We start from the raw sequence: 26,575 nt of genomic DNA, 5'->3' as shown, positions 1-26,575 counted from the left end.
CAACCAAGAAACCTCAGACACCCCCTCCCCTCCCACCCTGCATCCCTGCCTCCTCAGCTCATGTTTAAATCATTTCCCCCTCTAGCTGGCGGGAGTAGGGGTGGCAGCCTTCTCCGCAGTGTTATCAGGTCCCTTCTCTGCGTCTGCAGGAGACTCTTCGGTGGCGTTGGGGTCAACCTGCCCAAACTTAAGCAAGATGAGGACCTTGGCTTTGACGTCTTCAAAGGTTTCCTTCACATCCTTCTCCAGGATATAACCCTCACTCTCGCCCTCTGGGTCCTCCAGAGCCATGGCTCCTTCCACGGCCGTCTGCAAGAACCGAAGGCTCAGAAGCACAGAGAGCTGGACAGAAAGAAACATAAAGACACTGTGAAAAGTACATCTAAGATCAAAAATCAAAACGTTATTAACTGTAATTAACCTGATAACTAAGCTATAAATGATGCTCATATTTGCACATACTTACATTAACTCTGTGTTTGTTTTAGGGATGCATGATATTGGATTTTTGCCAATATAAACTGATGTATGCACATATATTTTCCACCTGATTGCAGAGAACATCAAGCGTCCTCTGTACTGAAATTAACATATTATTATGTCTACTCTTATTGTGATGCGAGATGAGTCGAAGATAACACACACCTCAAGTCGAAAGGCCCTTTATGAATATTGCTTGTTTTCCTTTTATGTACTTATTTGTTTAGCTTAGTGTTATTATACTCCATAAATGAATAAATGTGTGAATGTGACCTTGTTTGATTCTTTACACTTGTGTAACTGACGGGTGTGAATTGGTGTCAGGTAATGTCTCCGTCTTTTATATATTACAGTCATTATTTCTTGTAATCACTGCCTGCAGAATGCCATTTTTCAAGCCCCTGGAGGGATTTTAGGCAATTCTCCTTCATATTCTTTCTTATTATACATTTTATATTTTAAAACGTAGAAATAAAGAAACAAGAAGAAGAATCCCTCACACACTTTTCGTCTCTGCATTGATAGATTTATTGGTCACAAAGGCCTTTCTTGAGCAAGATCATCGCTGACCCTTTTTTTGATTAATCTTATAGTACAGAGGTGAAAAGTGCGCGCAGGAATTAAATCTTTCTTTTTTCTTTTGATACCGATAATTAATTTTTCGTTGTTATCAGTCGATGCCAAAAGGAAAAATGAATAATTTCACTCAGTGCTGTCCAACATAGTTTTGTTTAATTTCATTCTTCCCTCTTGGCCACATGATTCAAAGTAGTTTTTGGCTTTTCCGTGCAAATCAGGCATGATCTACAGCTCAGCATGCACGCAGGTAAAACTTGAATACTTAATTGTATTTGAAATATAATTTAGGTATGCAAAAGGTCTTACAAGTATGCTTTAACTTTTGTGCTTAATTTAAAATATATTCAAAATGTACTTCTAAAATGTACACTTGAAAAATGGATGTCATGATACCCAGATTAAATGTTCTGAAAATATACTTATTTTCCTTCAGTGTACTTCTATAAAGTGTACTTTTTTGTAAGTGTATTGTAAACAGGACTCAAGTGTACAATATTATATATATTATATTATAAAACTATACTACAGTATCTCACAAATACTCATTTAGTGTGCTTTCAAAATTCACTTTGTCATAAGTGTTTTAAAATATACTTAAAGACAGTGCACTTTAATGTTCTCTCCTTTTGTTAACTGCACTTCAGTATACTTTTAAAAAGCATACTTATTTTCATGTCCTTTGAAATATAGTAGGCTTTCTTAAAAGAGTCCTTTAAATTCACCTCATTTCAAGTGTGTTGAAGTTTACTTACAAACCTGACACTTTAATTCTTCATTAATTTTAAACTGCTCGTCAGTGTACTTTCAAACTGTCATATCAAACTGCAAAGAGTTAGGAAGGCGCCTTGTTAACTTCACACGGCAGCCACATGTCCTCCTCGTGATGGACTACAACAAACACAACATCCAGAGCTGCTGCATTTAAAAGTATAGAATTATTGATTAGCTGCAGGCGATGTGCACTGACGCACTGTTAAACATGTGCATGAGCTTCTTGTTCCTGGCCGAGGTCTTGTTTGTTATGTGAAGAGACTGTGCTGTCAATGCTGTTATTTGGCAAAGAATTTAAAGTGCATGTTTGACTGAAAGAAAGAAATCGATGTGTGTCAGTGAGGTTTTCTTTTTCTGTCGGTTGCCATGGCAGTGTGTGCGTCAGTACACAGCCATTGTCTAAAATTCTGGATTTTATTATTTGTGTAGTCTCGGGACAAATGTGAGAATTAAACACAAAATCACATCAATGAACCATCACTGAATAACTGGTGTGCTCATCATGTATCCCACCTGTATTAGGATGACTGACAGCACACCGGGACCAGTCGAATTCATCAAGTCCATGTAGTAGTCGATGAGAGCCTGCCTGCAGCCGCGGCTGTGCAGGTTGAGTTCCTCTGCTTGGTAGTCGTAGCTGTAGTGGGCCCTGTTATCTGTCAGGTGGTACTGCAGGCAGGGGCGAGGGGAGCCGGGGTTACAGCAGCTGAAAGGAACGCCGTCCAACAGGTAACGGCTGTCCACGTTACTCCGGACACGACTGCAGAAAAGCAGATGATGGAAACAGAGCAGAGTGATATTTTCAGGTTAAAGGCCTGACCTCTAGCTCAATAAACACTTAACGTTAGTAAGAAATGAGTGGGGTCATGTCAAATCCTTTCTGTTTACTCATCCCTCTTCACTTATTTCATCACTGACCAACCTCTCTACATGTTTCAACCTTTCCATCTATCTCTGTCATGCTCTTCAAAAGTAAAGGCCACATGTATTTTTAATACACTCCTCCTCCACCTCCACACCATCCTTTTCCTCTAACATATTGTTTGACCTTGTTAGAAGTGAAGTCTACCTATCTATATCTCTATTTTCTGTATTCTCATCTTCGTCATATCCGCTCCCTCCATCTCATAATCTGCTCATTGTGATTCACTCACTCCTTGACATCCTGAGAGGTGAAGTCCAGGTATCTGTTGCTGACCCACTGCACTTCAAACCAATCCTTGAAGTTGTTGTTTCCACAGCAGCGAAACTCCATCTGCAGACGATCGATTGTCTCCTTCTGAAAACAGCGGCCCGGCACGTCTGTGTCCTTGTAGAACCGAATACCATTCCTCAGGCCCACCTGCCAGGCGGAAAGAGAAAGAAGTGGAGTGTATGTCAAAAATGCAGCTGTTTTCAACCTTGTTTAAAACCTTATTTTAAATAAATGATGTCTGGTTTCAGTGCAACATTTAAAGAAAGGTGAGAGCTCTAATCCATCACTATATTGTTGGTTAAATGTTTTTAGAAATACATAAGTTGTCAAGACTAAAGAGGTCAAAACTCAAGCAACTCTTTGGATCGCTCCACAACTTTTTTTGTGAGACCAAAACTTTTTAGCTTGTGGCTTCATCATCATTCATCATCCAAGTGAAGACAAGAGAAGAAAAAATAATGTTTTCTGATTTCTTAAATACTGATAGATTAAATTCTCTCCTGCACCTGCTGCTCAATTTTATCTATGTAGTATGACCCTTTTTTCTCTGGCTCAAACCCCCCAAACTCTTTCACTACACGGCTGGGTGGGAGCAGCCTTTGCCTTGAGTTCTGCTCAAGGATCCGAGAACATCATCCTGTCATGGCACCTTTCATTACCCAGCCTTGTGACCCCACCTTCAGGGACTCCTCCAGGCGTCCTTGCAGGGCATAGCTGAGCACCACAACAGCGACGAGCAGATAACAGATCAGTGCGGCTACGGCGAACCAAGCCAGCAGCAGAACTTTCCAGCGGGGGAAGCGGCTGGCGTCCAGGGAGTCCTGACACACACGACTGGCCATCCAGTTAGTGCCGATGGAGGCCAGGCCCACCACCATCAGGATGTTGGGCACCATGTGGATCTCCGTGTTGTCCATCACCTCAAGAAAGGAAGAGCACAGTCAAAGATAACAGCAGCAGCCAACTCTAGGTCATTTTCCACCCACTTAAGCGGGTAATAATCCCGCATTCAATTAGCCTTATCTGTTCTAAAAATGACCTTGGCAGCCGAGTGATTCAATTAGCTGCTGATATACTGGATGTAATGGCTACTGTGGAAATATGATGACAAATTTGATTAATTGCCCTGGTTACAGCCAAAGTCAATTAAGGCCTGAGTTTATTATTGGCTGAGTCAAGTAGTAGAAGTATGTCAGCCGTAGATGCCCCTTTGCCCTGTTGTTGTTTTAAAGTTACCATTAAAAAGCTCAGCCCAGATCTGCCATCTTCTAACATAATCATCCAGTGATAAATATACAGCCAAATGTGGTGCAGGACAAACAACCTCAACCTCTGGATGCTCTAATTCCCGTTCCATGGGGTACAATCAGTTTTGTCAATGATCTGTACAAGTTAAGTGAGTGAAGTGCAAAAAAAACCTGTCTAAATTAAAGGAAGATTAAACTCTGTCATTCTGTGAGATGCTTCCTGGCGCTCATCTCTACACTAACTCAATAACACTTTGCTGCACAATCAAGAGAACCTGCTTCTCTCACCGGACATCAATAGATATCTGAATGCATGCGCTCATGGCCTGCAGCTTTCCTGTGCATTCCTCTGGATATCAATGCATCCACATCAATCAGCGATCAATCCAGCCCAATCACTGGTTGGCTTCAACAAATGCACCGCTCCTCTAGAGGTCATGACCTTCACCTACTGGTCACGTTACATAACTCCACTACAAACTGAACCGCAAAGACTTTGGAAAAAGATGGCGATTTTTCAACACAACCTATTTTCTCGTGACTCAACATGCATGTCACCTTGTGTGCGTGTGTGTTTACACTTTGTATTTAGTGTGCTGCCTGTTTGTACTGGTGGATTAAGCTGTAGAGCAAAGTTTGAATGAATGTCACTGATAAGCGGCAGCACAGCAGACTCGGTAAACAACCGCGAGCAAAGGGAAAAGTCTGATAATTAGACCCACGTTTGAGTAATTAATGTCAGTGTTTTTAGAATTAGCTCTTTAGTCTTTAAGCTAACATTGTATTTATTTTTCGTGAATATATTTCATTCTCACTACCTCGGCCCTCCGGACCAGCTCTGTCTTAAGGTAGACACCCAGGCAAAAGATGAAGGTCCCGCACATCACTGCCACCCAGGACAGCAGCCACAGGCCCTGGGCGAGACGCACCCGCCGCTGCTGGGTGAACTTCATCTTCAGCAGCACCATGGTTCACTACAGTGCACCAATCGACACAAAGATGGCAGAGAAAAGTAAGAAAAAGGGAGCAGGAGAAGAAAGAGGAGTTCAGTAAATTCTGCTCAAAGATGCATGTGAAGAGACAACCCCTACAGAGGTCACAAGAGGGTGGTTGCAGAAACACAGTGGTCAGTGCAGGCCTTGGTCTTGTTGTTTGGTGAGTTATTAGCAGGTTGAGCTCATCTAAGTTGTTCCAGGTGGAGGGGATAAGCAGGTAGATCCCTTAGATGGTAAAGGACACAGTCGACCTCAGAGGATAATCCAAAAAGCTTTCACTTAGATGCTGAAATTGTCCCAAAAAGATTTGTTATAATCCAAATCAGTGCAGCAAAACCATGGGAAAAAGTCTGATAAAGAAGTTTGGAAGAAAAATGATATTCCTTTTTCCAGAGATGGCAATTTTTCCCCTCAAGTTGATAGGTCACAGTGCTGTAGCCCCCCCTTCAAGTTGAAAGCAGCGATTTCTTCCTCTTGACGTGATGTTGTCTTTTGATGGCGCCCCTCTGGGTCTGTGGATGTGCGGCGCCCCCCTAAACCGCTGCACCCATGGCTGGAGGACACAGAGACTGGCCAAAGTCGAGAGTTTGGAGCCGTAATCCCCCAACAGAGTCCCTGGGATCCTATTAAAGTCCAGGGGCCAATGGAAAAACAGGCCAGTGTCTGATCAGCAAACTTGTTCTGATAGACATGAAGTATGGGAGGGACTATTGGACTGTTATGACAGGTGGACTTACCTGAAACACATTAGCACAGGCTGGGCTACATCGATGCCTCAGAGAAAAAATATAATAAACACTGTTAGCTGAGGCTAAATGTTAGCAAACTTGAGATGTGGGAGTGTGGGGAAATGAGCAAGCAAATCTAATTTACTGTCAGTAATACTTGAGATTTTTATTAAATAATAAGGTTAAGAAAAATTGTAAGAGGTGAGAGGGGTAAATTGAAACAGCAACAACGCAAAAATACTCCAAGTTAAAGTCCTGCAATCAAAATCCTACAATCCTGCAACATGTAGCCTCGTATAATCTTTTTTTTTTATAATACCAATGTATGAAATGACAATTATCACTCAGGGCTTCAGAGATAATTAATGTGAGAGGAATGAAGGGACTAGAAGGGACTAAAATGTCCACATTATGACCCATGACTACTCAGTAGTCATTTCTGCATTATCACATACATGTTAATACTCAGCAGTGTTGTAAAAGGTACCCAAAAGTCATACTTGACTAAAAGTAAAGATATTGTGTTAAGATTTTACTCTGGTAGAAGTGAAAGTCACCTGAGTTAAAGTCCTAAAGTATCTGAAATTGAATGTACTTTTTGTAAGAATCAGAAGTAATTTTCCGGCACTAAATGTACTTCAGTATCATAAGTACATGTTGTTGAAGGTTCTCAGTCATCCGCGTCTCAGTTACACACCTGTATAGTTTTGTGACCGAATCTTAGTGATTTTATCGCACTGATGAACTCTGTCCACAGACGGACATACAAACACCAGTCAAAGTACTCAAACTGCTTCTGTGGCAGGTCCCGCTAGAAAAGGTGTCTCCAAGGCCACATTTTGCCATGATGTCACACACACACACACAGACTCACTAGGTGAAACATTACCAGTCCAGGCAGCACTGTCAGGGCTGGTAAAACAGGTCCTCAACAGGTGTGAATCTATTTTAGCAAGAGGGGGTCCAGACTGGATATCCAATTATTGCTATCAAATAAATGTAGTGGAGTTAAAAACACATTTTACAGCCTCTGAAATGTAGTTGAGCATATTTAAATAGAAATACTTATACACTAAGTACAGTACATAAGTTGCTACTTTCCACTACTGCAAATATTATCTTTATTTAACTTGAACACCGTGCCGCCCTCAACCCAATTCTATCCAAACTAAATGAGTGTTTATTCCAAGTTAACAAAGATGAAAACCTTCTCTTGAACTTTTAATGAGGTGTCATTACAGTGAACAACACCCACGACTGTATGAATAAAAGACTGCCTTACATGAGCACAACACATGTCATGGTTATTTTAAGGCAGCCCACATATCCACTGATGTATTTTTGACTGAAATGAAGTGAATATTGTCGCTGGAATGATCTCTTGTGGAGGATGGTTAGACACAGGCTACATCATGCGAAGTGAAAGTAAGACAAGGGAGAGGAGAGATAATGCTCGTATGGGATTATGAGTACAGTGCAATAGGGAGGGCTGTTGGTGGGGCTGCATCAATTGGATTAAACTGTTATTAAAAGTATTTATAACAGCTTGGGTTGGAGCTATTGTTAGGTTGGAGCCAGTCTTGTGTTACCAGCTCTTATAACACACATAAGAGAAAAATAAATCAAACTAAGTCATAAAGAATTGTCTTTTTATGTACTTTTCCACCGTTAACCGCATTTCCAGTGATGTCTTTCATAAATAGGGAGGTTGAGGGAGAGATTTGCTCATACTGACATAATGAGCAAACTTGTCCAGGTCTCACTTCAAACTAAATGGATATTCAAGGCCATCGGGGAATAATTATAATTTTGGAGATCCAAAATAAACATTTATTTCTTGCTTCACATGAAAGAGAAATACATTTTAAGCACAGCCGAGAATAGCAAAGCTGCTGACAAGACGAGAGAGAGAGAGCACAAAATCACAAGTAAACAACACACGTCTATAATCTGAGATCTTGCTTTAATTTAAGATGATTATATTTCTATGGTACAAGAGCTGAAATGTCCCGGTTACAGAAAGTGTACAGTGATGAGAGATGAGGGCTATACAGATTAAAATAACATTAATGTCTCACTGTTCTACATTTTCACAACACCTTCATAACTACGTCACGTCTGTTAGCTGTACATGTTTGGTACTGCCAACAATGCCAGTTTAAGACATCTACCGCATTATACTTCAGAAAGCAATGTATCATATTTACATATATACGCAGAGCCAAAACAGTCACAGTCTGTTCATCCCGCTGCCGTCGGCCAAAAGATACAGAAGTATCTGCCGCCAAACCACCAGACGACGGATCAGCTTCTTCTCTCAATCTTTAACTCGTTCTCAACACAAATAGTTTTTCTTGTGAAGCATAAAGAGACTACAACTTGCATTTTATTGTACATCCCTGTGTTGTAGAATGACAAAAATAAAATAACCTTCACACACAGAGTCAATAAATATCTACACGAAGCAATACATTTTACATTTTCTACTACATTAATATCAGAAGGATTTTTAAAAATATTTTTCACCAGTTAACATCAGTTAAAAGCCATTTCTTTTCTTTCTTCCTACAGCTCTGTTGTAAAGCCCCAAACAATAAAAATGAGTAATGTCAGGAAACAGAAATGAGATCATGTCTATGTAAAGTCTTCAAGAGGTTTTTCTGCCTGGTGGAATTATTATGAACAAAAGTAAGAAATAAAAATCGTATTCATTGGTGCTGACATGGTACAACAGGCTGCTGCTGAAAGATGACTACCGTGAACTCAGTGATGTGTGTGAGAGCAGATGCACTGCTTCAAGAGGTAAGCGAGACCCACTTATCTCAGCACTGTGCCGCATCTGAAAAGGTCTTTAGCTTCATTCTTCAAGTAGCTACACCTGTCTCTGTCATTTAACAACCATTTATTGAGTCTTACCTACTGAGAGCACAGCCATGTCTCATAAAATCAGATTTGAAAAGCAGCTGATAAGAGGCTACAGCTATTGAATGATACTAATTCAAATCAGACCTGTTGCTCTCCTGTCTCCAACTTTTAAAAAACCTAGTTTTTCATTGTATGAACAGGTCTAAAAGTTCATCTGTTGAGCTCACTACTGAATGAGGAGCTGCTCCTATCTGAAAATGAAGCATTCATCTTAAAATTGGCTTTTTGTAAAGGTGATTCTTCTCATCAACTTGATGTCTATTATCACTCCGGCACTCATCGAAGCACAGAGGTTATTTTAATTCTCACTCAGCAGTCACAATGGCTTTGTGAGGCTTTGTGTGCAGATGACATTTGATGTGATCCACATGCTCTCTGCTAATTTGTGAGGAAATGACGGTAACAGGAAAAAGGGAATAGACACATTATTAAAATAAACACTAAAATGGAAATATATTCATAAAGCATACATGGAAAACCACCATTAGCAAATATAATTAGCTGTACTTAAATTCATATTTTCTATTACTGCATTTAAAAAATATATATATATATTTGGTGTTCAAAGTGGCTTTTTTTATGTAAATTACATACAGTATACAGTCCTTTTTTGTTTGTGAGGAAATCTTGTTCATCCAGTTTTTACTGTATCTTTCAGCACCAATCATATAATTTTCTTCCTTTTCCTCTATTATTAATTCTGGTTTATAAAAATCCATCAAGCACCTCAAACACGGGTACCTAAACCTTTTCCCTGGGAGGGCCAACACTGAAACTTTAAGGACAAGTTCAACCAAAAATGAAAATTCAGTCATTATCTACTGACTAAACCGCTGAAGTAGATGGGGACTACAACATAAAATGGCTCCATACAGCTCAGAGTAACCCAAGTAAACAATAAATTATTAGACATCCTACATATTTAAACTGCATTTTACATCGCAAAAAAAGATTCAGCATAAACATTATTATAATTGTTTTGTGTTGAACTTTATAGTGACCCTACTTTGAGCAACCCTGACCGAAAAGTACTCTATATATGAGCAAACAAAACTTTTCTGAGCTTCAGCAGGCTGGTATATTGAGCATACATCTGATTGCAGTGACATACTGTATATGAATAGAGACATAATTAAATGCAAGATGGCAAGACGGGAACATTCATTTATCCTGCCATGTTCTCGGATGACATTTTCAGTCTGCCACTTTGCCTGTGTGTTCTGCTCCACCCGCCCACTCCCGCCCGCCCTGCTGCTCCTTCCCTCCACCCGCCTCCTTATGGGGCTGCAGCTGCTGTATGAACTCATCCAGGATCTGCTGGGCTGACGAGGACGTCACGTCCACAATGTCCTGCTCCAAAAGAGTTACCTTTACTCCTCCCTTCCCACCCCAGCTGTCACCACCCACATGGGCCTGATGGAGGTTTTGGTTGGTTTGGTTGTCAACGTGGTTGGTGCCCGGGGGAGGCTGCTGCTGGCTTTGGGGATAGAGAGGTTGAGGTCTGGCAGCAAAACTGGCAGCCATTTTCTTGCAGATAGCCGAGCTGATGTCAGATACAGAGAAAGGTGGGCTGTAGCTGGACTCGTGACTGCCTTCAGTTCCTGCTGCTGGCACCCCCTGTTTAAATGGTATGAAGGCTGTGACCCTCTGCAGACCTGCCTCTGACTTTGTCAACCAATCAAGTGACGGATCCTCCATTTTAGGTGCGTGGGATTGGCCGCCGGCTTGTGGAGAGGTGGTGGAATGGCTGATTGTAGCAGGGCTTTTCAGAAACTTTTGTATGGCCTCGGTTGAGTCGAAGTGTTTCTCTAACAGCTCCTTTATCAAGCACGGCACCTGAGGGTGAGACAGCAAACAAGAACATTAACTCTGAATTCAATCCAGGCAAAAGAAGAAGAAACACAACTCTGTCCTGTATCGCTTCAGGTTGTTCTGCAACTTTTTGGCAACATTTTGCAGGTTAATCATAATGTGCTGCTTTTGGTTGAAAACAATAAATAAAAACTAAGAATTTAATTATTTGCAAATCCTTTAAGACCAGTCAAAAACTGTAAAAAGACAAGATATTTACTGTTCAAACTGATAAACTTTATTGTTTTTTGTAAATATCTGGTATCAGGGTTTTTTCTTTTTTTTTTTACTATTAGTTTTCACTCCACTACATTTCGCTGACAGTGGACATTTTTTAAATTATGTTTTTACATTAAAAAACCAACATGATAAGACTGTAAAATACAACACATGTACAGGATTAAACCAGTGGTTTTCAAACTTTTTCACTTGTGACTGAGCAGTGTCGGGTTGTGGCCCTGTCACAGCTTTCAGATGTCTGTGAGTTGTTACCAGCTCTCCTAAAGAGAAATTTCCCTGCTAAACTTCTCGTAGTTGTGATGGAATATTTTTACACAGGTACTTTTACTCAGTAAAGGAACTGAGCACTGACCACTGCAAACTAGGGTATTTGGGGTATTTTCCAAGATATTATTACAAAAACTAATGACTAGAATGGCTTCTAGCATAACACTAATAAAGAACTACAACTAATACAAAGAAATCAGAAGTAACTTCAGCCGTTACTCAAGTTTAGGAATAGAAGCAACAATTAACGAAGACTAATCCATCACAATAATGTATTTAGTAAAATGTGTGCCGTCTGTTAATGTCTGCTGTGTATGGAAGTGTGCGAGGATGCCCAGTAGATGGTAGTATGCTCACGTTGATGTTCTCCAGGGCTGCTATGGTCCTGTGGGCGTCCTCCAACTCTGAGCTCAGCTGTGACACACGGTTTAGTAGGTACTTTCTCTCGCTGCTCAGGCTCTCTGACTGCACACACATACATGTAGCGACATGTACAACAGGGTGACATTAACATGACAGTAGCTCATGGTTTGTGAATGCAGCGTAACAAGATTCCTTCTTTGATCATTCTGTGACTTCATGCAAGTTTTCTCACCGCTATATGCAGGTGTTCCCCGAGCAGGTTATTGGCCTGTTTGGTCCCAGTGTGAGTCTCTAGAAGGCTACAGAAGAAAGAAAGAAAGAAGAAACAACAAACACATTAATGCTATTAAACCTCTTATCATTGTTGTTCCAACACACACCACTCTATCATGTCATTATCTTTTATCAAGGGTTAGAAACAGCTGTTTTTCAGGCCAAATGGCAGCCTCAAACCCTTCTAATGAATATGCAACAACTGACACCAAACTGGAGCCCAGTGTGAGGCGACCATTCACTCCAGTTGCTCCAGTTTGTTGAAGAAGGTGTGGTATGTGCCTTGGGGGCTGCAGCTGCTGTTTGGTAACAAATACAAGCTCGACAGGGTTCGAGTAACAACAAGACTCTCACTGGCGGGTGTGAAGGGACAAGACAGATGCCTTGAGTCTCTGTTGCTCAGGGAAAATGGGTCACTGACCAACCAAAACACCCACAGAAGCTTTATCCAAAGTGTTCCACGGATCGATCAATCTATAGGAACTGTTATGTAAAGCTGTAGGTTGGCTTGATTTTTATTGATTGGTTGTTGCTCTGGAGTCAATACTTTACTCTATAGAAACATGTTGTTCAGTATGTACTGCATCATCACTCTACACATGTAAAATAAATACATTTGTTTCAAAAATCTGCTGCTTTGGCTCTGTTGCAGCATGCAATCTGCTGAGTAACTAACTAAAGTTATCAAATAAATGTAGTGGAGTAAAAAGTACAATATTTCCCCTCAAAATTGTCGTGGAGTGGAAGTAAAGTAAGAGAAAATGGAAATACTTGAGTAAAGTACAAGTACCTCAAAATTGTGCTTAAGTACAGTACTTGATGAAATGTATTTAGTTACATTCCATCACTGCAAGTGAGGAGTGTAAAAGCAACAGTTATCAGTCATGCACGTTGGGTTTTGTTCTGTTTATAATAACAAACCTTTTATATTTCTCCTTGACATGGCTGAGCTCGTCCCTAGTCCTCTGCAGTTCTGCCTCCAGGCTCTCGATGCAAACCACAGTTTGCAACAAGTTCTGGTGAAGATCAGCATTTTCCTCCTGCAGCGCCCTGAACACAGAGGAGTTTTATAATAGAATACATTTATTTCATTGTTAAATAGCTATTAACTAAAATGTAATTAACCTTACATTTAACCAACATTTACCATTTATGAATATTTTTTATTATAAATTGTTCCTGCATCTACTCAGTATGCATGGTCAAACATTTTTTAACCAAAAAAATCCATTCTTGGTTGCACATTTCATGTCATGTTGATATCAAACTTAATTAGTAATACATATTAAAGGATAAGTTCAACCAAGAATGAAAATTCAGTCATTATCTACACCTTTGCAGCATTATACTAAGCAGCTGCAGGAGATGGGGACTTGTTGTAAATCGTTAAAAAACAACAGTAAGAAAAAAGTGAAATGGTTCCATACAGCTCGTCCGGCATTATCCAAGAGTCCAGAATCTCAGAGATCCCAAATTGATTTGAAAAGATGTTTTTTACAACCTCAAAGAGTGGTAGAGCTCAAGCACCCACGTCAGACGAGGTGTGCACATACCCTTTTAGCATAGCAGATACAGGGAACATTTTGTTTTACAAAAAGTTGTACATAACATCTTTTTTTAAAATCAATTATTATTATTATTATTATCAGTTATGTCGGATGATCTGCATGGAGCCAATTTATGTGTTTTCTCATTTTAAAACAAGTCCCCATCTACTTCAGTTGTTTATGAAAATGCTGCAACACGGTTTTGTTGTGAAGCTCCAGAAATGTTTTGTGGACAACGAAACTTCACTCGAAGGGTAAGTAGAAGATGACTGAATTTTCATTTTTGGGTGACTTATATAAGTCAAAAATGGTAAAAAAAAATTTTTTAAATCTCACGAAAAAAAGCTTTAGCTTTCAAACAAATACTACAAAGATGGCTGCTACATAGGTTGCATATAAGTTAGCATTATTATAGCTACAGAGATACAGAGGTCTGACAATCAGCATTTTTAAGTCAAATCATCTGTGCCCATTTTAAAGAAAACTATAACACTATATTAGAGGAATAGTCTGAAATGACTCCATCAATGGACATGAGCGTTATGTATGACTTACACGAGGGTTTTCATCTGGTGCTTATGTTATTAGTTTTCTGTCACATATACTTATTTCTAATGACACAGAGATGGTTATATAAATGTTTCATAACTGCATCTCTTCCTGTTAAAACAGGAGAGGAAGCAGAGAGGATGCTCATTAGTGTGATCAATAACCACTGACCCATCATGACAGAGAACTGAATGAGTCAGCGAGGCACGTGTGAGAAGCATTACTGAAAATGTGACGTGAGCGGACAGAAAGTCTATTACACTTACTGGAGAAGGTCGGCATCGCACAGTGTGTCCTAAAACAGGATAAAAGAGGGATGGAGAAGAGATACAAAAGACATTAGGTAATTTAGGATTGTTATGGCATGAGACAATGACATTCAGCTTTAATTGGAGGGTGTTTACATCCACCATCCATGACCTGTTTTAAACTTGTGGCCCTTTTTCTACACAGGTGAAGGCTTCTTATCACCACATATGAATGTGAACACTCCCTATACACCCTTGCTGAGCGTCAGAACTTCAACTGCATTGTTTCATTTGAATTCCAGCATACTGGAGTAGAGCCAAAACAATGAAAAACACATCACTGTTCAAACACAACATGCACTGCAGATATTCACTGGAAGCATGTGAACGGGAACTTTCGAACAAAGCCGCTCAAAGCTGCTGATTCGAGTCTGTAAATCTGCAGCGACATTAGCAGCTCAGGGCTGATTCCTGGTTTGGTGCTAAAGGCGGAAAAAGGTACAGAACCATAAATAAATAATGAGGACGTCACACCCATCTTACCATCCAGTTATTTTTAAACACACTCACAGGGACACAGTCACAGTTTGGGGTGCAGAGGGGTCAGGCTATAAAATTACGTCATAGTAAATGCTATACCACACTCGTGTTTTTTGGATTATTTCTGGTTATTAACAATAATTTACAACATGTGCACTACAGCAGACAGCAGACTTGAACACCAACATATTATGTGTCAAAGCAGTCACATCAACTACAGTGAACAACAGCAAGGAGATGAAGAGGGAGAGAATGTCCCCATGACTCCCTTAAAAATCACTAAATTGTGGGCCTCCTTGTAAATTCGGTATATGTTATAGCCTCGTTTTAGGAGGTGCCACAGCCTCCTCAGCACCCCTAGTTCTCACATCTATGCAGACATATTACTATTCATGGGTACAGGAGCTAGAGCCTGGTCCTGCCTGCTTTGTGTAAAAGGCAGAATACACACAGGCTGGGTCATCAACCCATTACAGAGTACATGACAGATTGAATAAAATATTGAGTTATGGCAGACCTGTGCCTGGAAATGGATTCATCGATTGGTTCTGCGGGCTAAACTGGGATTTTCCCTTTTGCATATTTGTGTAATGTAGGTTTGTGTGTATGTGTGAATTCACTGACCCTTTACTTGATAAAATAAACTCAAACCTTAACAGTGAATACATGGAAACAGTCAATGTTATGTAATATTATCTGTGTTTATTAGTACATGAGAGGTTAAGCCTGATTCTTACATAACAGCAACGTGATACGTGCCCTTATTCAACCAACTCCCTCTCACATTTTGCATGATGCTGGCTGTTACTGAGAGCTAGTGAGAGATTTGTCTTGCATGTGTGGTATGTATTGTTACTTTCTGTTGCGATTTCTTAGAACAGACTGTATATCAGGGCCTTGAAATCCTTGATAACAATGATACCGTTTAAATTGACAAGTCAGGTAGTTTCAAAGGGAGTTTCCTTTAAAAGCACAGGACTATCATCTGCTGCAGTGCTGAAGAATGACTCAGCTTGCAATGCGTAGTGTTTGACACAACCCACACAGTGACTCAGCTACACTGCTGCTGCAAGACACGAGCAATACTCTGTCTATTTGATATGTGCATCCTGATATTTCTACAGAGATGTCTGCCCTTCAGTGTAGTGCTATACAATATGTACATGTCTTGAAGCAATAAATTCTGTATAATAAAATAAAACAAAACTTGATTCATCTTTTGCTCATCAATGCCTCATTTGGTGTATAGTAGTGAGGTGTATGACTCAGGGATAACACATCACTTTTTTCTGGCAGCTGATTTGACTAATTACCTCCAGCAAGGAGGTTATGTTTTCACCCCTGTCCGTTTGAAGGTTTGGGAGCAGGATTACAACTGAAAAAAAAACAACAACTACTGAATGGATTTCCACAAAACTTGGATGGGGGATGGGTCTTGGCCCAGAATAGACCCCATTAAATGTTGGTGTGCATACAGATAAAGGGACAGATCCAGGAATTTTTTTTCTCACTTTCTTAAACATTGGGAGATTTCTTTCAACATTTTCATTAATTTCTCAGGTGATCTGGTGAGCTTAAATTAGGGTTAAGCAGTTATGGGTAGTTTGAGATCTAGAGTGATACAAGGCTATCGGGTTTGAGATTGGATTAGGCTTGATTGAATTAAAGGGGACTGTTGGGCCTTGGTGGAGGTATGCACTCCACTGAATGCCATTCTAGTTTTTCACTGTGATCCTCAAAGACTGGCAACAGTAGGAAAAAACATGGAGGTAATAAATGTTCAATGCAAAAATGCCCTCTTGGATGCCCCTATGGGTGATATAACATGATAAAGTGCCATCCAGGGCCCTTCCAGCGAACAAAACGTGGCTCTTCACTATAAATATACTGTGACTTTCATACAGCTGGTGCCCTTTTTATTTTTTTCACCCCTGTCCCTCATACGTCCTGAGTCCGTCAATGTTCATGGGAGTATTACCTAGTGTGCAAGCTCTGTTTTTGTACTGTTGCACAAATGACACTACCAGACTCATGATCTGAGGCCTAAAATCTCTCCACTCACCCTGCGTTGTTGCCCCACATGCTCTGAATGGTGTCGACCGCTCTGCTCCGAGCTGTGACTCGTCGCTATGGAGGCTGTGTCTCTGGCCCTGGATGAATCCGATTTTGTGGATGAAGTTTCAGATCCGAGGCCGGTCCCCGCAGAGGGGCTGGGGTGCGCTTGTTGAGGCTGGTGCTGAGGGAGGCGCTGGGTGTATTGACTGTGGGAGGCAGCGGACTGGTGTTTGCGGTGGTGGCGTTGTTTGGGCTGGCTGAGTTCAGGACTGGTGCTGGTGCCATCTGTGAGGGGAGGAGGGCCACATCTGGCACTTCTGTCCCCTGACACGGAGCCCCCAGTGGGAGACGGCCTCCTTTCTTTACGGTTGCTGCCGTGGTGAGTGTTGTGGCTGGGAGAGTGAGGGTAGTGATGAGGCGGGGGGCTTCCGTGGTGGTTCTTGGCTGCGTATGAGATCAGTTTGTCTGGGTTGGAGCAGTCTGAGTGTTTACGAGAGCTGCTGTGAGCTGCTTTCTCCTGTCTGCTGTGCTGTTTCGGATGCTGCTCCCTCTCCTCTCCTGAGCTCTCTCTGCCCTTCTTGGGTGGGAGCTGAGGCTTGACTGGGCCAGGTGTCTGGGCTGGGACAGGTGTCTTCCCAGTTGCTTTATTCTTGTTCACACCCAAGATGGTGAGATCTGACGGACTTATAACCTGTTTCGTAATCTCATCTAGAAAGGCTGAGAATTGCATCTTCCCCTGCACAAAGTTTGCCTTGGCTCGCTCTATCTCTGCCTGAGTCACCCCTTTCCCCCTCTGCCCACTGGGATCTTGCTCTTTGGAAACTCTTGGCGACAGCACCTCCATCGACTTAGCCTTGCGAATGTCAGTATGAGGCTCCTTGTTTTTGAGAATGCCTTTGCTGGGTAGCTGGCTGGAAGACACTGCTCTCTTTGGGCCCCTGGAGACCCCTAGCACAATGTCCTCCTCACTGAAAGCCAGGCTTCGGTTCAAACTAGATGTCTTATACAGAGATCCATAGTTCATGTGCTGTGCTCTGGCTCGCTCCCCTTTAACATCACTTTTATTACGCTGCAGAAGGCCTTCAACACTTCTGCTGTGACCTCGGTCAAGAGTGGAAAAAACATGCTTTTCTCTCTTTTGCGAGCTCCCGTGTAACTCACTACAAACACTCCCGTTTTTTCCATGTTTAACGGTGGCAATGACTATGGGCTCGCTGCCGTCGTCTTCCCTGAAACCTCTGCGAATATCTGCGATATTGGAGCAGGACAGGGAATGCTGTGGGTGCTGAGCATGATGGATGGAGACAGGATTATTCATACTCGTCTCTGTGTACCAGGAGGAGAAAGAGGAGGAGGAGGAAGTGGAGGAAGAGAGGGAGGAGGAAGAGGCCCTGGAGAGAGTAACAGGTGTCTCGTGGTTGTAGAGTATCTCATCCTCTTCGCTGTGGTGAAATTGTTGTGTCTGATGGCGATGGCGGGCATCGTGATGAGGGCCGTCATGGAGATAGTGACCATGATGATGATGGCGGTGGTGTCCATGGCTTTCATCTGTATTTCTGTCTGTATCGTCGAACATAGTGTACCTACAACACATGAACACAGAAGTAATAAATAAATGTAATGATGTATCAACAGTCATACTTGAGTAAAAGTAAAGATATGGTGTTAAAATATTACTTTAGCATAAGTGAAAGTCACCCATATGAATAGCACTTCTTAAAGTATCTGATATTAAATGAACTAAGTATCAAAAGTACACATAAAAGTAAATGATACATGTATATACTGTATACTATACGTCGACAGATTACCCTCCTGGGTCTAATGCAATATTCAGCATTTTTCTAATAATCAGAATGTGCTTTTTTTTTTTTTATCTAATCTTAAAAAAAAATGTATTTATGTTATTTGAAAAGCAACTAGTAACTTAAGTTATCAGATAAATGTAGTGAGTAAAAAGTTAAATATTTGCCTCCAAACTGTGGTGGAGTGGAAGTATAAAGTAGCAGAAAAAGTACTGAAGTAAAGTATAAGTAGCCTACCTCAGAACTGTACTTAAATACAGTACTTGAGTAAATGTACTTATTGTATTATACAGTACTAGTACATAATCAGGGCTCCAGACTAACTTTTATCACTGGTTGCTCAGATGCACCAGCACATAATTTAGGTGCAACCAATAATTTTCCTATTTCCTGACACATTATATAAATAATTGTAATAAAACAAATAATGGAAACAATCTTCAATTCATGAACAGCACACACAACAACAAGTGCTGATGTTATAAGTGCTTGACAAACTTCTGTTCATTTTCATGACTGAATAAACTGAGAAAACAAACTGACCTTAAAGGACAACACAATTTCAGTCTTTCTTTGTTTATATGTGGCGGACCCTGCCACCTTTCTAGCTTTAAACAGTGTCCTGAGGACCTTATTTTCCTCTGAGAACAGCTTGTTTATTCAGTTATGGGAAAAATAAATATTTCTGTTTTTTAATATTACATCATCAATACTGTAAATAGTGAAAAGTCTGAGTTCAAACTTATTTTTCATAACTACATAGTTTAATACCTCTTCGATTAGACATGAATATATACATGGAATGAACCATCCTACCTTTGTGAGTGAGAGTCATGGTGATGGTGAGGGTGATGATGGTGGTGCTTCCGCGGCTTGATCTCGTCCGGGTCACAGGGGCTGTGAACAGGCTTAAAAAACTTCTCCATCACCTGTCTCCTCCCTGGTGGCAGGCTGTGGATGCCGTCCTGGTCGGGGAACTGATGGTGATCCGTGGTGGCACTCAGTTGTTTCAGCTAATATGCAACTATAGTTTTTTTTTTCTTCTAATCTTTTTTCACTAAAAGGCTCCAAGCAGAGAATCGTCACTTCATACCAATAATAATCTTCTGCTGTTTGTGATCGCAAAAATAAGTTAAAAAAATGTGGGAAAGTATTTTGAAAAGTAAATTATACTCTAAACTATCAAATAAGGAGTTCAGCCTCAGAAGTCTCTACAGAAATTAAATCTGCACATATCCAGTTGCTAGTTAGGTTTATGTCCCTCGGCGGCTGGCTGAAACATAATGTACTCTCGGCTCGTGAGCAGGGATGTATGAATTCCTGGATGGTGGCTTGATTCTGTATCAGTCCTGATGTAACAGCTGGGTGCTAATTGAACCAGCTGAAAGAGCAGGACCGTTGTCCTCACACAATCGAACTGAGCCCTGTGGGACAAGATCTATAACAAAGTTAATTTAACCCCCTGATATAACTCACAGTGCAGTGTGCCCGCTCTTTGACCTTATGTCTTCATCCTATAATCTGGCGTGACATTTTTTGTTTGCTTTGTTTTTTTTATTGTTATTAATACATGAAAAGCAGGTATGAGTATCAACCAGAGCTACTGAACTGCCCTCAGCTGCACCATTGATTTTGAGAGGTTTCCTGTTATCATCTGGCTGAGGCCTACATTATTACATTTGGAAGAGGTGGGCGTTATGACAATATATGCCATGGAACAATCTACATTTATCCTTTACCATAAGGGATTTTTAGCGTGGCAGCTACACCTTTTCTGATTGTATGACATTATTGTTAGCAATGATGCAAATCAGTAATAGAGACTGCTTGTGACGCCACATTGTTTTATAAGATGTGATTAAGTGTTTTGATTTGTCAGATGTTTAATTTGCTGGATTAGCCAAAATAAAAATCTTCTTTGTCAAGTTATTTAGGCTTTTTAAAGGAGCACTATGTAGTTTTGTGAGGTTGAACGTTTGGTTTCAGGCATCCTTCATACTAGGGCTGTCAGGATATAAGATTTTCATTACATGATTATCATGGTCAAATGAATGCACAATCATGATATTATTGTGATATCTATAGAAAATTTGAATTTTTTCTACTTTGCTTTGGTTTACTGTTGTTTTTTTTCTCCTTTTTTAGCAAATGTATCGTACTTAAAGTATGAAATTAGCGAGCTGGAGAGAGTTTGCAACAAACAGTTACACATAACGAATAGTGAAAAGGCAACCAGATGAGCAAAAGATCCACAGGTCATAAGATCTGCGCTGGATTATTGCACATGGTAGCATTGTAAGTGTATTATTAACACAGGTCGGTATTTAATTTTTTTATATCACGTTATCGTCAGTATCGGTATATCGCAGCACCCTACTTCAAATATATTTCTATATATTGATGGGGCACTATGTAGTTTTGGAGAAGAAATTAAAATTCAGAATGGTAATAATTATGGTACTAATGAGGTAATAATACAAACTCAGTTAATAAATGAACAAACAAGCTGTTCTTGGAGGAAATTAAGGTCCAAATAAGATTGTTTGAGAAAGGTGGCAGGGTCCGCCGAATGTAAACAAACTGAAACAGTATGAAATTGCGTTGTCTTTTAAGGTCAGTTTGTTTATTCAGTATTATGTCATGAAAACAAAGTCAGTTTGTTTATTTAGTTTGTTTAAGCATAAAGAAATCAGTCAGTGAAGATATTTCTCTTCTGATTAAAATGTATTTCCCAAATCTACGTAGTGCACCTTTTAATGGCATTGATTAGCAAGTATCACACAAAGGCCTCGATGAGCCTATCGCATTAAAAGGTTTTGGCGTAGCATTATCACATGAAAGAAGATTCCTCTTTCTCAAATGCGTGTGTGCCACTGACTATATCCTCTCCAACAACCATGACAAAGATCAATTCACTGAGGCCGGGTGGGGCTGAAACCCATCCAGAGGACACCACACTCTGCTGTTGTTGATCGATGAGGTATCATGAGAATGGTTGCATAAGGGAGGTTGCCCAGACTTGTCCAGGGTACTGTAATCAATGTTGATAACCAGCTCAACAGATGAAAACACAACAGGGAGTTTTTATGCATTGGGACATACGTGACAAACAGCACGTCTAACTGCACCCTCTGCTGGTGGATCACAGTCCCAGTTTGGCCTTCAGTACTGGTAATTTTCCACCCTGCCACAGCAACACACAGTTTGGCAGTGGCTGTTTCTGGATATTTCTAGTTTTATCACGTACACTGCTCAGCCAAACGCCACCAGACATTATGTTTCACTCAACTTCACGTTGAATTGTGCGTTAAAGCCGAGACTCATATGATGAAGGCCTGTAAAACACGGGTCTATGAATAGGCCACATGTAACGTGATACCACATACACTTGATAAAAAAACGTACCGCACGCACCAGCAGCTTTTTACAGCAACTACTACAATCTGCCGAAAGGATAAACGCGTTATTGAACACGGGCCGTCCAAGTTAAGAGAGATGAGTTGGCTGTTTTTGTGTTTTCTATTGTTCTTCAATCACAGACAGCGTATCATTGCGGTAAAGGGGAAGTAGATCCGGCGATTCAACCATATTCTAGTTTGATCCGGTTTTTGTTGGACCGTGTTACACACAAGTAAAGATTAATCCGCGCAGCCCTTAGCGTGACGTCAGCTGTTTCGGCTGCTGGTGGTAATATGTTGAAAATGTGCCTTTTTCTTGTGATTAACCTCGCTGCTTTGCGTTTTATACATTTCCAAATAGTGAATCCAATCAACACAATCACCATCACTCACTCACTCGTCTCATTCAGCCAGTTTGAAAAGGAGCACCGCTTCATGACATAGTATTGTTTCTAAGAGTCCCCTATTAATCATTTTATCCCCACATCGATTCATTTATTCAGGTGTTCTGTTTTGAGGTCGACTATAAAGCTCCAATCAACATTTGTAAAGGATTTGTTTCAGTTGAAAGTGGGACTACTTTTTTGTCGGATGAATAACTCCTCTCGCTGCAGCCGAATCACCCAAACAGTATAAATACGGTTGACGCCATTTCAACTCTCACTGCATTCATACGAATTCGTCGCGGTACGGGGCGTCGCAGGTTAAACCGATCTTATTTTTCTTTCTTTTTTAAACTGATAGGCTCGCTCGTTAATGATGAAGATATGTAGATCCGCACTACCCAGCTTTATATATGTGAATTGTTTTAATATAGTGTTTTGATCGTCGTTAATGGCCATCGGGCCCCGTCTCTAACGCGAGCAGCTTCAATATCAAGATACGCATTTTACTTGCTCGTCTTTTATCAGCAAGACTTCTTGTTACCTTGCTTTTTGTTTTAAAGTAATGAGCGTCAGCAGGCAAATCTCCAATCGGGCAATCTCTGAACATCAGCCTCGATCCGATTCCTAAACCAAAGCTTCATTATTTTTTGACGACACAAGTTAGCTATCTAGCTAAAGGCAGGCTAAGCGAGCCACATTTAGAGTTGTGTTTATGCCAACTTTTTTTCCCCAACCTTTAACGTACTCACCGTGTTAGCCCAACGGTTAAATAAGCTACAGTATCAACAAATCGTTTCGAATAATGTATTTTTTAAAGAAACTAATCCAGGTCGATGTTTTTCATGTCAATAACAGTCGTTGGCCCATGAGCGGAGCCGTGACGTAGCAGCCAGCAAATGTCGGCTATTGGTTGATTTTGAATAACGCGTGACGTCACTACAGAGACGGAAAGGGAGCGGTCCGGATTGGACCAGCCGTGAAGCTAACGGTATTAGCATTATCCACAGAGCAGCATCGAGTGAAAGCAAGTATCGAGCTTTTTTTAATTAAAAAAAAAAAAAAAAGTCTATTAGCCTTTAAACTTTAAACTGATAGCGTAAGAAAGATCAATTAACAAAATGGTAGTTAACTTGTCTACTGCTGTAATCAACAGGATTGTTATTTTGAAATTAACAATGCAGTGAGGTGAGACGCTGATGAGGCTAAAGATAAGGGTTGACTGACGTGGTCTTAAAACAATCTATGTATGAGTAACTTTAGAACAGTCACGTTACTGAAGTTAATAAGGGCAGAACCGAAACAGACTTCACTGTCTAGTCATGGTCATCTTGTCATTGTTAGTTATAAGATGTATATCGACAGCGCTGTTGAGCAATGAAAAACGATAATGCGAGAAATGTCCCAGTTGTAGTATCTTAAAATGGGTCGTGTTATACTTACAGGCATATATGCCACTTTAAAGGGCAGACATATCGGGTTGCGATCTGGGAAAAAAAACCCTAAAAAGCCTGAAACTTAAACAAACAAACAAAAAAAAAACAGACCTAGACATTGAAAAAAAAAAAAAAAAAAAGGTCTGAGGCTTAAAAAAAAAAGAACAAAGGCCAAGACTAAAAAAAAAAACGGCCAAGACTCAAAACAACAAAAAAAAAAAACGGCCAAGACTTAAAAAAAACAAAAAAAAACGGCCAAGACTTTAAAAAAAAAACAGGCCAAGATTTAAAAAAAAAAAAAAAAAAAAAGACTTAAAAAAAAAAAAGGCCTGAGACTTGAGAACAAAAACTTTTGTTTGCATTGTAAACCAAAGAAGCAATTAAGACAATCAATGTTTTTTGAAGTTGTGAAAACCAGCAGATGAGGCTAGTCAATGTCATGGTTTGAGAAAGCAGCTTAAATTGCAGTTAATCGTTAATTTGTTTTCTTTCTTTTTATTTTTTCAAGTTGTACCCTAGTGGTTCAGTCATTTTTCATTTTTTTGTAACGTTTTAAATGAAAGTGATTCCATTGATCGAAGAAAGAGGAAAGCTGCAGTTTTAAAGTAACTTCGAAGGAAACAAAGTATCTAGTCTTATCAAAGGCTCAGATGATTCTATATGGATTTTTTTGTTTTTTTAAGTTGCCAATTTTTTTTGTATTGCTTAGAGAAGACAGAAGATTTTTTTTTCCCCAGGGGAAGATGGACTGAGTTATCCAGGGCAGGAGTGGACTTAGTTATTGTGAGGAGGAATGGACTTAGTTATTAGAGGAAGATCGCAGGACCAGCGCGAGGAGCGAGGCCGAGGGACACGGGGAGGACCAGAGTGGAGCCAGGCAGGACAGGACCACAGGGCATGGGAGGACCAGAGAGGAGCCAGGCAGGACAGGACCAGAGGGCATGGAGGGGGAAGCAGAGAGAGCCCAAGAGTGCAGGAAACGGCAGCAGCTGTCTGCGAGTGTACACCAGAGGGAGCCAGAGGCGCAGGGCAGAGTAGCAGCACACAGTCACCATCACTGAAGCAGTTGGCAGCAGTCCCAGAGCGAGCGAGCATGCCAGCCAGCCAGCCAGCCAGTGATGAGGGTGGGAAAGGGCGCACAAGTGTCTTCTAGCTTCACAAGTTTTAAAGCAAGGCGTTGGTTTGTATATTGGGTAGAGGTATCTGTAACATTCTCAGGAATTTAGTTTCTATACCACTTTCTAGAAACAACTGTTGTAGAACACAATTTCTCGCACAGCTTTCTCTTCCTCTTTTCAGGCAAGCCGTGTAAAGCGTTTTGTACCGTGGTCACCCCTCCTGTTGTGCGCTGACATGAGTGTGGTGGTGTCTGCTGTGGTGAATGCCTTGGTAGTGTGATGGAGAGAGGAACGCCTTATCGGACTTCTCTACCCGCTGCGATCAGAAGTAGTTCCCCCAGCCGGAGGGAGAGGCAGTCCCTTGTTGTTCATAGGTCTTCCCCCAAAGGAGTTTTCGGCATTGGAGTGTGAGAGTGGATGGTCTCCTGTGCGGCCGCTTGATGTGTGTATACAGCAACCCTTCAGTGCTTCAGCTGCGCCTCAATGGTACAGATCAGCTACATCGACCTCTTAAACCAGAGCAGTGAGTTAGTGCATGAAATGTATGTGGGTGTAACTATCCTGTGCATTAACTCATCATTATATATACTATCTGGTATTCTGTAAAATTTGCAATCAAAAGAAAATTGTATTGAGCTAATAGTTGATCCTGGATAGCAAAGTTATATTTTTAATGGGAGGGGGAGGGGGGCATTTAAAACGTGTTTCGAGTTCTTCTTTTCACAGGCCTGGCCCCCTAAAGCTGATCATCGAATGAATCCCCCTGTGCTAGCCACTCCATACAAGTTCAGCTCATCTTATTTACTATAGTGCTATGGATCTGGATCATGTGCATCCACTGCGGTTTAAAGAGATGTAGGAAGGTATTTGGCATTGTTCAGTAATCCACTAGATTATTTATTCATTCTACACTATTTGGAACGTGTTGTATTATGGGGGTTTCATGCAAATCTTTTTGGGTAATGGGAGGGTGGGTTGTGGGGCGTTAATCAGTCTTTTCCTAGACTCCACAGCTCGTGTTACCCAACGCAAAATGGCTTGAATAGGCAGCATCCAAGTGCACCAACAAGCTTCAAGTGGACACTTTGCCTCGCAGGATAGGAACTCCCAAACTAGTCTCCTGATGTAGCAAGAAGCTCTGTTTTCCCAGGGAGTGTGGTAACAAGTCTCTTTACTAGAAGTTATTGTAATTCTGTAAAGGCTTCCAAAAGTTGCTTTGTGGGGTTGGGAGTGGGCTGTGTATTTGTCACTCTTGCAGATTAAGTTGTATGGCCCATGGTTCAAAAATCTACATTCAAGCCCACGTCTACTGTTCATACGGATGGAATCCCCCGCGGTCAGGTTTCCGGTATTTAAATGCTTCTTCTGGAAAATGGCTTCAATACTTTAATGAATTGTATTAATAGTCATACAGTTGTATCCTAAGGCAGTATGTAATGCCATTATTATCTTGTAGTTCTGTGTATTGCAATATTGGAGGGGTATTGTGGGGAGAGAGGCTTTTCCTTTGCATTTTTTCAGTGTGCTGTGTCCTGTGCGCTTTCCAATACCCGAGACCATCAGGAACTCTTCTAACTCATTG

The 26,575-nt window shown here is 40.8% G+C and overlaps 2 protein-coding genes across 2 annotated transcripts; both read right to left on the bottom strand.

The window, feature by feature from the left end:
* Positions 1 to 81: 81 nt before the first annotated feature.
* Positions 82 to 5,240, bottom strand: rom1b (retinal outer segment membrane protein 1b; the record flags this gene model as incomplete). The annotated part of the gene is made up of 5 exons (XM_084352657.1): positions 82 to 342; positions 2,344 to 2,590; positions 2,985 to 3,172; positions 3,703 to 3,945; positions 5,091 to 5,240. 5 exons carry the CDS (start codon positions 5,238 to 5,240, stop codon positions 82 to 84), a joined length of 1,089 nt encoding a protein of 362 aa, XP_084208783.1.
* A 4,874-nt stretch (positions 5,241 to 10,114) lies between these two features.
* Positions 10,115 to 19,832, bottom strand: LOC311256938 (uncharacterized protein; the record flags this gene model as incomplete). Its single annotated transcript, XM_084352349.1, has 7 exons — positions 19,475 to 19,832; positions 16,861 to 18,436; positions 14,277 to 14,305; positions 12,836 to 12,964; positions 11,874 to 11,940; positions 11,636 to 11,743; positions 10,115 to 10,756 (listed from the first exon to the last, which is right to left on the bottom strand). The coding sequence occupies exons 1-7, from the start codon at positions 19,582 to 19,584 to the stop codon at positions 10,115 to 10,117; spliced, it is 2,661 nt and encodes an 886-aa protein (XP_084208475.1). The 5' UTR covers positions 19,585 to 19,832.
* Between the last annotated feature and the right edge of the window lie 6,743 nt (positions 19,833 to 26,575).

This window comes from Pagrus pagrus, assembly GCF_965226575.1.
Source record: "Pagrus pagrus genome assembly, chromosome: 5".
In the NCBI taxonomy this organism is placed as follows: Eukaryota; Metazoa; Chordata; class Actinopteri; order Spariformes; family Sparidae; genus Pagrus; species Pagrus pagrus.
Note: the sequence above shows the minus strand (reverse complement) of the source record. Positions and strands in the feature narration are given on the sequence as shown.